Source organism: Semicossyphus pulcher, unplaced genomic scaffold (genome assembly GCF_022749685.1).
Source record: "Semicossyphus pulcher isolate SPU_LCO1_2020_fin unplaced genomic scaffold, fSemPul1.0.p SCAF_13, whole genome shotgun sequence".
Lineage (NCBI taxonomy): Eukaryota > Metazoa > Chordata > Actinopteri > Labriformes > Labridae > Semicossyphus > Semicossyphus pulcher.
This window is the reverse complement of record NW_027211637.1, coordinates 9,778,124-9,794,747: the sequence shown is the minus strand read 5'-3', so window position 1 is coordinate 9,794,747 and position 16,624 is coordinate 9,778,124. Positions and strand designations below refer to the sequence as shown.

Sequence of the window (16,624 nt, the reverse complement as noted above, 5' to 3'; positions counted from 1 at the left end):
CACAGAGCTTGTAGGTGGGATCGCTTGCAATTTTTATGAGCATCTCTGCTTTCCCTTTTCCTCTGTCTTACCGTCATAGTTCACACAACTGACACTAGCAGGTCCATCAATTTGACAAAAAGGCACCCACACACTCTGACACACAAACAAACGCACACACAGACACACACTCCAGACCCATCAATCTTCTCCCTGCCTCTCTCTGGCTCTGTGGCGCTGGCGTCTGTATATGGTGCTAATGGAACAGCCTGGCAGCCAATCACAGTGTAACACACGCACACTGAGCCCAGCTCCCGTCTCCTATGGCAACTGAGTATATCGTTAATGAGGAACGCGGCTTAACGAGCCTCATGTCTTAACAAGGTTTACTGCTGATGCATTAAGAGGGAGGCGATTTTAGTAGATGACTGGCGTTTATTGGTGGATTAGAGACGTCTGTTTCATGACTCGCTACTCACCATTTAGCAATTTCAATTACTTCTATTTATTCAACTAAAACCTTGAATATAAAAGCAGAGATTTATTCATTAAGTTAAACTTAAATGCGTCGAAATCTCATGTAAAATATTCATCATTTGTCTTGCATCTGACTTTGTAAGCTATTAACGATGATAAGGGAATGCAAATCAATTAATCTCACACTGTTTTACGTGGAGAGTGAAAGGTCAGGAGGCAGAAGTCAATGTTTTTCATCTTTGGATCCATTGATTTTATCATTATACCAATTAGAGGCTTAATAAAAAGTATTATTCCACCTAAAAAACTGAATATTAAAAAGCCAGAAAAGGGATGAATATTTTATCACTGTACAGCTGTTGCAACAAATGAAAATGACTTTGTTCTAGAAACAAAAGTGATGCACAATGTGCTTTTTTAAGTAGCATATCAGTTGCCTGGAGCAGATTTTTGCAACAAAGCATACATTATCTGTTATCTTATCAGTACCACATACCAACCATCAGCTGTTAATTCTTGGGCAAGCAGCAACCACAACAATCAGGTCTATAAATAAAACCATAGCCTAGATATTATATAATGCACACAGATGATATAGATGGTAAATACAGCCATGTAACCAGCTGACTGTGTTGTGTGCTGTGTCTTTAAATTTGAAGCTCTTAAGTCACATTTCAACCTCAATCTCGCCCCTCTCTATCTGTAGCCATTTATTAATGTTTATTAATATTATTTGGATATACTTTATGTTTACCACAAACAAATAAAAAAGGATGTACAATACTACTACTATTATTTTTATCTACAAGAATGTTACAATGTTATAATTTCATTAAGCTGATGCTTTTGTCCAAAGTGACGTACATCTGACAGTTAATGATCTATGGATTTCATACCCGATGGCAATGCCACAGGAAGCAATTTGGGGTTCAGTGTCTTGCCCAAGGACACTTCGACATTTGACTGTAGCAGTCAGGGATTGTGGTCATTTCGCCCTAAGGAAGATGGGTGCATAGCCTGCAGGCTATAAAACTACCTCAAACTTACACAAACCTGACACACAACTCAGGCGGGACTATGTAAAAACCTTCGTCAGGACAAGACATCAGGACATTACAGATAGATGCAAACTCACATTCGCCCACGACCTTTCACCAGCAACTATCTGACAGAGACGAGAGTTCAACAGCGTCAAGAAGCTGGTTATTTACATGGGGACTTATTAAGGCTCCATAACCACCCTTGAAAACTAAGGATGCTACACAATGGGTAGATTCAGCAGTTTTCTTTACCGCAGGAAGGTCCAAGAATTCCACTGTATGTTAACTGCCTGATAAATCACACATGGCCAGGTTTGCCTTGCATGAGAAGAGGCGAGTGTGTCTGCTTTTAAGCATATACAAACTTAAGCTCCAACAAGACAAGAAAACACTTCTTTTCCGACAGTCATTTTCAGTCCTCATGTAAATTACCATGTTTGCAATTTACATGAGGACTCATAGAATACTGAGTTGCATCTGCAATTGAGTCATTTTTTTCTTCCACTCTAACTTCATCCCCTCTTCTTGAATGAAGTGGATTCAACACATGTGATGAGCGATCGATCAGAGCTTCCAGCTGTTCACTCTGTGTCGTCACAGAGACAGCAGGTCTTTGCAACGTGTCCTGCAGTCAGGATGGATGACTGACCAAAGAAAAAAAGCAGACATGTGTTGTACTTCTGCTTTCACGGATCTGGATATCGTCTCTACTTCCCTGGCGCTGTTTGTTTACGAGGCTGAATGGAAAAGATAATTTCCTGTCAGGCAATGTGACGGGTAGGACAGAGTTTGAAATTGAGTTGACTTGTTCGACAAGGCAACAGCTGGAGAAGCCGTGGCACGCTGCCAGGACGCCTTGGCACAGATGTGATTCGGCTGGCTAGTGGATGTCTACTCACAAACGCGCACTAACACACCACCAGGGCAGATTAATGGCATACTTTACAGTGTGCGTTGTTGGCAGAGAAGAGAGGTTCCAGCTGTGGCATCTAGGCCAGGGTTACTCACACACACGCACACACTTTAACGGCTAGTTTACTGGGCAAAAAAGAGCTGATGATGGCATGAAAGTGTGGAACATTTCACAGCATAATGTGACACTTATGCGTGTGCAATATTCAGCATGATAAATTGGTTTTCAAAAATAAATCCCGCCAGGTGATTCAATCTTTGATTAAACCGCAAACATTTGTTTCAATTGTATCTAAAGAAACCCTGCAGCACGTCACATTCAGGGAATGCAGAACATCTCCGTGAAACGTTGCTCTCACCTCCCATTGGCTGCCAGACCAGTCAGAAGTCAAATGATCTGGAACCACAGCATAAGGGCAGAATCTCTCTGATGATGGCGATGATTAATGACAGGGTGGTGAGTGTGTGGGGGTATTCTTGTGAGGACATTTATGACTTCACAAAAGGGGAATATAAGTCTTAGAATTTAGCGTTGAGATCAAGATTTGAGTTTGCATAATGCCAAATGAATCAAGTTAGATTATTGAGAATTAAAGACATAGAAAACTTGATATGCCTTACACTATTAAAAATAATTTTCCTTTAACATCTATAATATTTTGTTTTGCTTTTATATTGTGCTCCTTTTGCTTTGTTTGCATTGTTATACTATAAGATTAGGTGACAGGAACTTCTAAAATGTATGGATTTAGATATATATGATATATATATATCATATTCAAAGTCCAGTTGATTTAGGTGTTTCTGGTATTTTTTTCTTCAGACAATGATTTTGACTGAACTGTGGTTGCTTTTGTGATACACTCTGGGCTCAATGTGTTCTGAAGTACACAACTTTTTCTTATTCTTGCTTCTACTTCAGTGTGACTTCCTTTGTTTACTAGACTGCCTTCAACAAACTGAATAAATAAACTTTCATGATGCTACACTGCATTCTGGTCTACCTCCTTGTACTGCTGTTTGACTTCCTCCTATAAAGAGCTGCTCTTGACATTGGATTCTGAGGAACTGCCACCAAATGCCCTTACATGAAACAAAAAAACAAAAAATGTTGTATGTATAAGTGTAAAATTCATCTTGTAGGCTGGCTTTAAGCTTTAGAGTTACAATATGGATTTGTGAAGGTGTTACTAATGTAATAATTTTCTAATGTGGTTTTAGGGTGAACTTAATGTTGACAACGATTTGACCGAATATGCGAAATACTGTATGATGGCATAGATATAAAACTTTAAGCTACTTGGACAAAAGCCATAGCACTAAAATATCATATAACATAACATATGTTTTTGCCTACGCGCTCCAGTCTGTGTTCATACTAGTTACCTAAAGATCTTCAAAAGTTAACCCACAGGTATGAACAGGCCCAAAATCTAGAGGTGGTTCACTTTTCATCAATGTAATATTTCCATATGAGCCATAAGATATGTCAGGTTACCACATCCACAGGAGGGATGAGTATTGACTTATATTATATATTGACTTGAAAAGTATGAAAAAAATCACAACAATGATTACACAAACAGGGACCAGGTAGGAACACATGAAAGGCCTTTTCTAATTGCCAACCTTTAACAGGCATCTCTTTGCTCTCTTTCTTTTCTTTTATCGCTCTCTCTGTCTCAATTACTGGGCAGTAACACACAGGCTGTGTTCTATCTCAGAGGCTGTTAATTAACACTTAGACAATTACTGCCTCTGCTGCTGTCATGAGACAGACAGAAAACAATGATAGAGGAGAGGAGGGAAAATATTAAAACCATTACTCACAGACTGTAGAAATACAGACAGAGACAGACAGAGAGACAGACAGGAATAAAAGGCTCGGAGGGACAATAAGCCACCTGCAAATCGAGAGGTAGCAATTGACCTCCTATGTGAATGAATATTGGCCACTTCAGAGCAGAAACACTTCAAATCATTCTCTATTCATCCTTCTGTTGCCCACCCATGCCAGCAAAGAGCACAGGCTAGAAAGTTTGCAAGCAGAAGTCACAGATTGTAAGCAGCTTGTTTTTTTGTTTGACTTGTCAGAATTGGTTGTTGTAACTTCTCTGTAGTCAATAGACAATTGCTCATGCACTGATTTACCGTGACGGCCATATACCTAGTCGTCCCACGGCCTTAATTTTTCTTATTGTCCTTAATTAATTTAGCTTTGCCCAATTTTCTCAGCGTCTAAAGGCTTTTTACTGTGAACATATGTCTCCTCACTCTCAAAACTGCAGAGCAACCAAAGGAAACTGGATTAGCCTATGTGATTAATGGACAACATAGTGGTCGTAGAATATGTAATAAAAGGAGAGGCATGAATTTATAACCTGGCTGCATCAAGGTCTCCATCTCCTTTTAGCAATAAACACTGCAGTTAAGGTTCCTGTCCCAAGCAAAGGTTAAGGGTAAAATAAGAAAAAATGAAAGTTGATGGGTTTTGCGTAATGTACGCTGTATAACTACTACTTTTCTTTTTCTCAAAGATACGTTTTTTGGCCTTCTATGACTTTATTTTAAAAGCAGACAGTGGATAGTGTTGGAAACAGGGGACGAGAGAGAGGGGATGACACTCGGCAAAGGGCCGAGGGTAGGAATCGAACCTGGGGCCGCCGCATCAAGGACTGTAGCCTCTGTACATAGCCTGCAGACTTAACCGCTGAGCTAAACCAGCACTAAACTGTTACTTTTTAAAGCTTGGTTTCAAATATAAAGTACCGGTACTTCTCTACAGTATATCATTCAGAATGACTAAATAAGCACTAATTAAATCCTATTATTATTCATACAAAAAAACTAATTGTTTGACTGATGGTTGCCTGGAAACATTTGCAAACAACCCAACTGTTGTAAACCAAAGTTACTGCTTAATACTGACTGGTGCACAGAAATATGGGGAAAACAGCACTAACAGAAATCTTCCACAAGAAATAATCAAAACTCTAACAACAATGCAAACACTGCTGGATTCCTGTTGGAGCACATCCCTCGCACTTAAAACATGTGTTCCTGCCTCTTTTAGTTTCTGTAGTTTTTACAGTATCCATCCTTACCTGTGTGATGAGGCTCTTCAGTTCGGTCCTCTCCACCTCCCATGATGCCTTGGCCTTGGCGAACTGCTGGGTGAGTTCCTGCGAGCCTTGTCTCTCCTGTCGCAACTCTCCGCTCAGATCCTGCAGCGCCACCTTCAGGTCTGCCAAGGTGCTGCTCACTGCGCTAGACTGAAGGTAAAGACATTTAATGCATGTAAGAATGTGTATGCGACACTACTTGTGTGTGTGTGTGTGTGTGTGTGTGTGTGTGTGTATATGTGTGTGTCACTACCTACCTTGATCGTTGGGCTGAGAGGTTGTTCATCTGCAGCAGCCCTCTTGTCTGTCTGGTGGGCGGGGCTTGTCAGGTTGTCCTCCTCCAACAGCAGGTAGAGGTCCTTCAGGCTGTTCATCTAAAAAAACCCATCACAGAACAGGTTCACCTGCCAATCACTTATCTCTGCCTTTAACATTATGTATGTAAGTTTTTACATTTGCATCGGCACATTTGTTTAATTTTCTATAGAACTGCAATATTTAAAATTTAACAAAATACATTATGTCATCATTCCAACATTTCTGAGGACAAATGGAGATTTCCTTTGAAACTTTGAAATCATTACTTAAACAAAAGTACAGACTCAACTTTCAACTCTTACAAAAAGAAAAATATATTTTCCTTTCCATGCTCATACCTCCAATATGTCTTTCCACTCCGCATCTTTCCTGCAGCCCAGCCTCCACTGTTTGAGGAAGCAGCGCAGTTTGAGGCTGAGCAGTAACAAAGCCTGTTTGAGGTGCTGAGACTCCTGCACCAGCAGAGTCCTCTCCTGGCTCCACAGCTTCTGATGAAGTCGAGCCTGGAGGCCCAAACTCTGCAGCTGGAAGTCCCGACGGAGCAGAGCCTTCTGGTGATCCTCCTGGAGCTGCAAGGGAAAGACAATATGTAAAAACCAAACTATTTGAAGTTTTTGTTTGCTCAGACAGGTTATGGATGCATCAATCTTTTAACTGCCAAACACCAGGCATTTCTGGTTGTCTATCCTTAAAGTTGTGTCTGTTTTTGAGGCTATTCGAACTTTTGAAACATAGGATTTCAAACATTATGTTTGAACCTACAGCATATAACAGCAAGATTAACAGCATACGTAACCACATAAAAAAATAAAATATAGACTAAGCAACATAAAAAATGTTATCTATACATTCTTCAGTGTGTCCATGTAAGTTTAAAGTTTTTTGTTTACAAGTTTAGTTCCTAAGTTTGTATGTATTGTCAGTATCAATTACTGCAAACTGACCTGTGTGAGTTTAAGAGTAGTTTCTCTCTGAGCTTGCATCTCCTTCTCCACCTCCTCCTGATGTCTGAGACCAAACTTCTCTGCTTCTGACAGCTCAGCCTGGAGGTCATAGGAAGGCTGAGGGGACAAAGGAGAGGATGAGTGGGAGGTAGAAGATAAGGATGGAGAGGGGTTGAGGGAAGTAAAATAAAAATTGAGGAGAAGAAAGAGAGGAGGAAAAGAGCAGTGGGTTGGAAAACAGTGGTTAGTAGGATAAAAGAGGGAAGTAGGCAGACATTCATGTAACAAAAAAAGGGACAAAAATGGAGGCAGGAATGGCAGGAGAATTAGGTAGAGAAGAGAGAGTTAGAAGGAAATAAAAAGGAGAGAAACAGCTGAGTGTGAGAAGAACATGACATGGCAGTTTTGTCCTAGAACACCCTTTAAATCACACCTCAGCTGCGGCACGCTACTGTACGTCCACACACACAAACCTCCTCTCATGCACTCTCCCATGCCTCATTTGGCTGCTGAGTGAGTGCGATCCATCGACCCACTGCTGTACCATTAATGTCCTCTTTCACCCTCCACTGGGCTCGGCCTCCGCCCCCATCGCCCTCCATCACCCTCCATCACCCTCCATCACCCTCAACCCAGAACACCACCCGGTCGTTCACAGCCTCCCCTGCCAGCCTGAAAAACTACACTGACCTCTGTTTCAAAATGACTCACTCTGTGGAAAAATGGCAGGTGTTCATGCAAAATGAGCAACATTTGCCTCTGTAGCATCCTGATAGAAAATATGTGTAATTGAATGCGATGTGATAAAACCACTCATCAGACGTTATTGTCGAGAAATATAATGAGTTCTGAGCTCAAGGACGTTGGTAGATGATCCTTTTTCATTTCCTTAGAGACCAGCTCCAGTCATGTTTTAAGACATATAAAATGCTCGGCTTGAAATAAGAAATTGTGTGTGATATGTTTTTTCTGCAAAATACATTTAATTACTTTGCAAAAATCCTCCCAAGGCATCTCCTACTTCTCCCTCATTAAAACTTCCTGAATCTTCAAAGTCCCCGCCCACTAGGTACTACGTTTCTCCTTCAGTAAAATTACAGCAAAAAACAAAACACGTCTCTGTCATCGTTAGGGGCAACTTCTTGAAACCTAGCTAGCTTGAAATGTAATAATTAGTAGTAGTAACGTTAACGTTAGTAGTCAGTAGTGATTTTTCTGTCCATTAACAGGATTGGCTCCTTAGGTTTGTGACGTTGATGTTCTGAAAACGTGTTGTTCAGCCTGTCCTTGGTACACTGCAGTTTAAAAGCAGACAGGCCCTACCATGGTGACGACTGCTTATGTTGTCCCTGATATGTCTTGTAGCATATGAAAAACACCACATGGAGATGTTTACAAGGTTAAAAAACTTGATTTTCACTGGAGGGGGCCTTTACATTTGAAAAATAGAATGCCAAATCAATTTAAAATACTTTTTTACAGTGTAATTGAGAAAGGCTTACCAAGCATACCAAACCAAAAGAAAAATTTGCTATTTTAGGGTACTCCCTCTTAGCTAAAGAGCCAGGAGTCAAATAGCATTAAGTTTGGAAGCTTTTTTCAAAGTTAAGTAGACAAACCAGTATGGGCCGGCAACCAGCAACTGGGCACAGTGAGTCTCTGCTAGTTGTGCTTCCTCAAGGTGCAAGATCCCAGAGTGCCACTGTGCCCACATAGAAATAGTTTCAGCAAATAAACCCCCTTAAAACCACATCTTCACAGGTGCTGGTAGGTGTTTTAATGGGTGTTTCACTGTTTATTTTAAGCTTATCGACTCCTGGCACTAGCTTCATAATAACAATAACTGACAGGAGGAAATAACTAGCCTGACTCTGTCTGAAGGTGTGGTGTAACTATCCTTTGGTAAACTACAGCTGGGTGCAGTAACTGAGCAGAGCTTCCTGGAGTCTTGTAATCATAGAGAAGTTGTGATTACTTATTGACTATATTTAGCAAACCGGAAGTGCTCGCCAGATGGACGGACTGTTATTTGCCAGAAATGGACAAATAACACTTTATATCATCTTTAATATCTACTGTTTAAAACAAACTGTATCATTCAGTAAGATATGAGTAAAATCTAAATCTCTCCTGTTGATTTCTTTGTCATTTTATTTTCTTCTCGTAGCCGCCCTCTCCAGCTCCCATAAAGATGCAGACACACACAGCCTTGGTTACCATGGAGACAGGCCAGGAAAAGGTCAACCGAACAAAGGTCTTTTCTTCCTGTCAGTCCCACATCTGATGGTGAAGTCACTGTTTGTTTGTTTTCAGCACTGTGTTGCTACCATGAGGTTCCACCACTATACCACATCAGTAACTTCTGCCTACTGCATGCAGGTGTTTCTATGTTTGTGTTTAAAGAAAGCCTTTAATAAAGGTTTGCAGGGCTGCTTGCTGTTATGGCTGTTATGGCTATTACAGTCAATTTTGGGGGTGCATAAGTAAGGGTTGTATAAGATTTACTTACATAAATAATACAAACAAACACTTAAAGTTGAAGTGTTTGTGTGTACAAGTGAGAAAGAGAAATATTTAATATAAAAAAACTGGCTTCAGTTTGATGTTTGGTTCTCGGAGACGCATTTTCAAGCTGTCAGCTGTAAGATGGAGGAGGGCTGAAATTTCAGGCTCCTGCAGTTGTTGGGTGTGAATGTTTAAGCCTGTCAAGATGTGAATGATTGTGATTTTGAGCGACTCACCAGTGCATCATCTGTCTCCTTCACTCCCTGTTCGAGCTGGCTGATTTCCTGTGTTTGCGTCTCATTGCTGTCTGATTGGCTGTTCTCTTCAGTTTGACCTTTGACCTCCGGCTCTGATTGGTCCCTATAATCAGGCTGCTGCATGCATGCATGGGTAAGTTAATGAAGTAAAAACAAACAAAGAAACAAAAAAAATAGAGGAGAGAGGGAGGGAAATTGTGGAACAAAAACAAAAATGATGAGGTTGATAAAAATGAAAAGTAAACAAGACAAACAAACACAACAATAAGAATAAAAACAATTCAACCAAAATGGCGTCCATCCATATGACAACATGGAGAAAATGAAAAACAGGAACAAAACAGAAATAGTTGAGTATGGATCTCACAAGACGAAGAAGAGGATGTAGAGGAAAAAGAGCTTGGTCAGAGAGGAGAAGGACAGAGTGGAGAAAAGGAAGAAAAGGAGGATGGAGGGTAGAATGAACGGCTGAGGGGGGAGGAAAGAAAAGGACATTGAAGAGTCGGAAGACGAGAGAGACAGGGGAGAAACCGCAATGGGAGACAGAGGAGGAAAAGGAGAAGGAAAGAGGGAAGAAAAGATCAATGGGAGGGCAAGAGAAGGAGTAAGAAGGTTAGGGTGAAAGGTTAGAGCGAAGGGGTGAAAGAGAAGAGGGAGAAACGAGTGCAGACGGTGAAGCAAAGCAGAAACAAAGGAGAAGTAGAAGAAAGAGCAGGAACGATGTTAGGAAAGGTGAGGTGAGCAAGGGGGAGTCAGGGGAAAGAAGGATTAAGGAAAGGTTGAGAGTGGGACACGGAAGTGGGACATGGAGGTGGAGTGCAGAAACCGACGGTTATGGTGCCCGTGCAGAGAGGAAGAGGGAAGGAGGAAGGGATGCAGAAAGGATAGGGAGAAAGGAAAAAGGGAGGAGAGATCGGAGGGGTGTTGGGACTCAGAACTGGCCTCTAATGGAGTCTAAACATTTAATGTGTTCTCTAAAAATATTGTATTATTTCATCAAAGCAAATTAGATACGATTGAATAGAAAAAGCTGCTACTGTAAGAACTAAGAAATTGTCCAAAGTCTATTGAGAAAAAACTGACTATTAACAAAAAGAGTCTCTTACATGACTTTATTTATTACTAAGAATTATGGATTCTTATCAGATCAATCTTTTTTCAATGATGATCCTGACAGTCAAAGGCCAGGGGAAATATGCCAGCACATTACAGTAGAAAAGGAAGCTATAAAGTATCAATTCAATGTTCCTGCTGATTCAAATTGGTAACTTTAATGATGATATGCTGAATTTAATCTGGACTATTACAGAGTTGTAAATCACTGACAATACCAAAAAACTCTTTACCAAAAATGTCCCAATGTAGCATTTCAGAATTAAATTGTGATTTATGAAGTATGATGGAAATCTATTTAGACCAGGCTCACTGTCTCTGTGGGCAACCCTTTCAAACATTATCCAGGGTGAATCTCTGAACAAATGATGGATTTCAAGAACTTGCGGTGTTTGATTTGTTTTCAGACTCAGGATTTTATGGTTTTACAATACAAGCAATTTTTAAGTGTTTTATCTATCAATATTAATGCTCTTGTTATAACTACCAGACGATGTCATTTTAAAGGCACTGGCTTTCATTCACAGCAGAGTGCTGAGAGTCTGCAGTCCAGAAGGACCTTATAGTAGCCAAAATAACTGGACAACATCAAATACTAGCCTTTACCTTTTTTACCATTACCACATCTGTTGAATTTTTTTAAATACAATATTGAAAATGGTAATCTCGAAGATCTCAGTTTCGTTCTCTTTGGTGGCACCTATGGCGATAATTGTGGGAGCACACTTCCCAGATATCCAGACAGTGTTGCGTGTGTGACGTCCACGGTTGGCTCCTGTTGTAACTATTGTTTTTTTCCTGCTGACAGTCGCTTTCCTTTTTAGACTGTTTGCCTTCATCTGAGCGCCAAATTGGTTAATTTTTCTTTGGATTTTCACTTATATTTGAAGTTGTATCTGTAGTCATCGATCCTTTCTTTGTTTGTTCAGCCATAGTAGATTACTGTTCACTCACAACACTTGCAGAGACCAGAAAAGCAGCCGCTTAGCTCCGCCTACCCTCTCTGGCAGACCAACCACTGCTGGGTGATGGAAAACGCGTCACTAACTGGGCGCTGCTTTTGATTTTTTCTATGAAAGTCGCAGCAGACACCCAGTCCGTTATACTGCAAATGCAAAGGCTTTCATCAGTGGGCCATAGGCTCAATCACCATTGTGTTACCTAATTCAGCAATATATAATGACTTAACAGAAAATCTTCGAGATTATCACTTCAAACCAAACTACATTTAGATATTTGGACTATGATTAATAGTTTTATCATGATACCATTCTCAGTTACAGCTCAAATGTGTATAAACTACGGATATACATGTAACTTTAAATTAAATTTGATATTACTCAACCACATTAGAAGAAAATCTAGACTTTAAGTTAAATTGGTTGTATTGTATGCTGATAAATATTTAAATCAATAAAGGTTGCCCTTCATAAATCTTCTATGTCCATGCAACAAACAGGCTCCATTTGAGGCCTTTAGCAACACCTCAATTCCAGGTTAGGAGTAAATTTAACAGCATGCAGAGGACATGGATGGCATTGTGTTGAGAGGTTTACACTGGAGGCTCAAATCGGAATTCATCTAATACAGCAAAGCTCTATTTGTCACTAAATGGCAATGTGTCAAGTATTTCGGGATAAGTAAGAATAAGAAGTGGACAGACAAAAGGATTTAGAGTGCTTTCTGCTGATGTTATGCCTGCTTTGGAAGCCCTTTTTAAATCCCTAGCATTTAGCCAACAGTGTTAAAAAGCTGTTTTTCTCGTATAAACAGATCTTAATGAATCTTGATAATCGACTGCAGAGCCAAAATGAATATTCAGTTATCTCACTTCTTTTTTTTCGCTTAGTCTCTTGTTTGTTTTTATTATAAGAAAGTGTCTGCTACATCAGATTTGAGCCTGCTGTGTAAATCCATTCTCCACTGTGAAGAAAAACTAAAGCAGCATGTCCAGATGGGATTGGGAGTGTTACTCAGCCAAACTAATGGTAAGGCAGTGGACCAAACATAAAACTGAAGAAAAGAAAAACAAACTAGTGACAAAAGAAAATAATCCAACGAAAACAAAAGCTTAAAAAAAGGACTGAAAAAAAATGAAAGAGACAGGAGTGACAAGGAGTGAACAGGAGAATTGTGTTTCTTGTCTTTTACCTTCTTCTCAGCAGTGTTCAGTCCATCCAGGTTGTCTGCAGAACAGGGGAGGGAGGAGCATGATGAGCCCAGAGGAGATGCTCCTTCCACCAGAAGGTCCCTTCCTGCTGCTGGGGGTTTACCCACACCATCAACCCGCTCAACAAAGGTCTGTAGCTGGGCATGTAGGGCCTGGAGCCTGCTAGTCAGAGCCCCAACCAGAGGCCGGTCTGCCAGGTCAGACAGCTCGGAAATCTGGGGACAAAACAAATAACAGAATTTATTAAAAAATCAGTCATTATTGGCTGTGAGAGATAACTGCTGGTTTAACTTGACAAGTTGTAAGGCTGATAATGTAGTGTGCTGAACAGTCAGTCTAAGAAAAAGCGTCAAAGCAGAAGATACATTTGAAACACATTAGTCACTGCGACTGTTTTTTACTTTTGTTTTCCTCTTCTTTGAAATATAGAAACAAAAAGATCACTTGTTGCCCTTTAAAGGTAATTACAGTGGGTTTATAGTGACTTAATGGAAATAAATAAAGGCTTGTAAACAGGAAGTCACATAGACCTGACAGATAACTCATTCAGTAAACAGCTTTGGTGACTTCTCATCCTGAATCATCAGAAAACACTTTTCCGGTGACTAACAATAACCGTCTGTCCTGTAGAGCATCATGAAGGAAGGGATGAGTAGAAAATACAATTTCTTTTTTCTAAAGCACAAAGAAGTGGCCTTTTTAATCATTAAATAATAATGCAACATGATCCTCTGACAACAACGTTGATAATCGATTCATAGTGAAAGTGAAAGTGACTATATCTACAAATAACTACATATAATACACTTATTATCTGGTGTCAGCTGTATGAGTTTGAGAATTTGCGGCTTTACTGTATTTTAAATAATTGTAAACTGAATATCTTTGGGTTTTGGACTTTTGGTCTTTCGAAGTAAGCAATTACAAGAGGTCAACTTTGGCTTATGACATTTTTTTAAAATACGTTTTTCATTTCATAGTCACAACAATTATTCTGTCGATCAAATCAGAAAAAAACGGAGATTATTTGAGTAAAGAAAATAATAGTTTCTGTCCTTCTGTTATATTATAATATAAAAATAATTTTATATCCATCACTGCATAAGGAATAAGATAGATAGATAGATAGATAGATAGATAGATTTTGCGTTGTCCGTGGTTTTGTACAAGTGAATGTTACATCGTTACAGTTCTAGTAGGTTTAATAAAGATAGATAAAACATCAGCATGGTATTTAAATAGAGGTTTCTTTTCTCTCTTCTCACAGGACTGAGGTACAACAGAACTCCAAACACAGGACATGTACCTGGCTGTGAGGCTGAGGTTTCTCCAGGTCACACGGCTCTGCAGCCTCGGTGCAAACCTTGTGATAGATGGATGGTGAGGAAGAGAGGCAGTTAGACTCGGGGGAGGTCAGGAGCTGTATCGCTGTGGAAACCAAGCGAGCCTGGTCCCTCATGGCCAGCAAGGCATCATGGTCCTTCTGCCCCAGGCACTCGGGGAGTGAGGTTGTTGCGTAAGCGTTGTCCTCGATGTTCTTTTTCTGTTCCTTGATCTCCAGGGCGTCATTCTCACCCCCTACCGGCTCGTTGCGGTGGGGCGGGCTGAGGGAAATACAGAGAGAGAGAGCACATTTAGTTTTGTCATCCTTTGTTGGGTCAAACTTTAGGATTTAAAGTTCATTATTTGCGTTAGATGGCTCACAAAAATGAATCTATAATTCAATGATCACTTGCATGCACGTTTTGTGACAAAATGACCATAAGTCTTACACAGCTCATCATCCTATTGTTTTTTCATTTACACGCTTCAGAAGAGCTTCTTAATGGACTTTGTGGTGAAAGCATTTTGTCAGTCTTTGTTTCCAGGGTCAAGAAATCTCAAAGTAGTTCACTACTGATAAGCAATGATGGGTAGCTTCTCAAGTCCCTATAGCTCAAGTCTCAAGTATACTGTGTGAGTCATGAGGTTTAAGCACTATTATAGTTCAAAATCAGGGGTCAGGGGTCCTGCTAATGTCTCTTCACCCCCTAATTTAAACATTCATAGTGCCCAGAGAATGAATCCTTCTGACTTTAGAGATCCACTGACTGATTTTAGTTGAAATATCTCAACTTAGCTAAAAGGAAAACATCAGAATTTTCCTCATCATTGTTTGTAGGTTTTGCTGATGTTACAATTTCGCTCAAAGCATGAGTAATTGCGTGCTGTGCCTCAGTGCAGCCTTTCTGATACTATGGCTGGCTTCCTCACTAACTTTTGCACTGGATAAACATGTCAAGACATCCTGATAGAGATAGATGGAGACAGAGATGGGGTGGACTCACTGATTGTTGTCAAATTAATATACAGTTGTTAACAAGTGTGATATTTGGCCAAACACAATTGTGGGAGAAAAAATGTACTTTACCATGTTTTTTTACCTGTACCTCTTTACCGAGTGTATTTTTGTCTATACTGTACGTAGTAAACTGGAGGAAGATTAATGTCACTGACTGTTAAATGATTGAATTCTACCCAATTAAAAATAAACATCGTTGACTTTCAATGATCAGATGTCTAACACAGGGGTCTTTTTAGAACATATCAATGAGGTTATCAATAAATGTGCCACTGTAGAACCACAAATTATCCCAAAAACCGAAACTGTAAAATATAGTAGTACCTGGTGGGGAGGCACTCAGCTGAGTCTCCAGCCTCTGCATCTGTCTCCAGAGCAAGTCGTAGTGACGAGGAAGAGGAGGAGGAAGGAGCGTGGTAGGAGGCCAGATCACAGCGCTGCAGGTTGGACAGAAGCACTCGGTTCTCATACTGCAGCTTCTTCACCTTCCCGCTCAGTTCTCCAATCTGTAGCCTCGCCAATCCGAGCTCCTCCTCCTGGGCCGGGGCGTCTGTGCTGATAAGCACCGCCCCTTCCTGGATGGAGTGCACCGGGCTGTCGTTGAGCAGGCCGTCCGTCAGTGACACTAATGAATTGGACGATAGTGTGCTCGTTGGCGGTGGGATTTCGGACTTATAGCGGTTAATCTCATTCATCAGGAGTTTGTTCTGTTCCTCCATCTCGATTAGAGACCTCCTCAGGAGCTCCGCCTCCTCCTCCACAAACTGGAGGTGTCTCTGGAGCTCCATAACATTTTCGGATGAAGCCCCTCCCCCAAGTACCATGGTCCCTCCTCCTACACCAAGACCTGCCCCCAGACCACCACCAACACCAGAGAGTTCTTGAGGACCATCTAGGGAAAAGAAACAATGAGTGTTAAAGCAGTTTAGAAAGCAAGGGGAAATTAAAACAGCAAAGTGTATAAAATAACCACAGAATATTATAAATATTAAAAAAAGAAGCTAATAATAGGGTTTATCTGTTACTTACTAAAGTCTCCACTAGTTTCCTGGCAGGTTGATAAAAAGACTGTTCCTCTTTGTTTCTAAGCTAACTGTCTGCCTGCTTTATATTTGACATACAGACATGAAAGTGCCACTGATCTTCTCATCTAACTTTCAAAAGAAGAGAATTAGCACCTGTCCTAACAATCAGGTCAATTTTAAGTTGCATATCAGTCATAGTAGTATGATTACCAAAGATCTTAAAGCTCCTGTGTGGAACTTTCAGTTATTGTTGATTTTGGCATAACGTGGACAAAGCCGTACCTCTTATCTCTTTGCTGATTTTGTCCTCTACATGCTTAAGTGGTGGTAACAAACAAAAAAATCTTATCCTGCTTTCTCTAACAGTCATTTGTATCACTCACTTTACATTTTTGCCCTGGAAAATGTAAACAAAGGCAGC

At 40.4% G+C, this 16,624-nt stretch overlaps 1 protein-coding gene across 1 annotated transcript in view; it reads right to left on the bottom strand.

Annotated features, from left to right (window-relative positions):
• mtcl2 (microtubule crosslinking factor 2) overlaps positions 1–16,624 on the bottom strand; it is a 104,840-nt gene that overhangs the window by 15,403 nt on the left and 72,813 nt on the right. Inside the window, exons 8-15 of the mRNA XM_069659457.1 lie at positions 15,503–16,070; positions 14,144–14,441; positions 12,819–13,052; positions 9,534–9,671; positions 6,793–6,909; positions 6,187–6,417; positions 5,788–5,904; positions 5,513–5,680 (exon numbers count right to left, since the gene is read on the bottom strand). Coding sequence (XP_069515558.1) covers positions 5,513–5,680; positions 5,788–5,904; positions 6,187–6,417; positions 6,793–6,909; positions 9,534–9,671; positions 12,819–13,052; positions 14,144–14,441; positions 15,503–16,070 — 1,871 coding nt within the window. The remainder of the gene's footprint in view (positions 1–5,512; positions 5,681–5,787; positions 5,905–6,186; positions 6,418–6,792; positions 6,910–9,533; positions 9,672–12,818; positions 13,053–14,143; positions 14,442–15,502; positions 16,071–16,624) is intronic.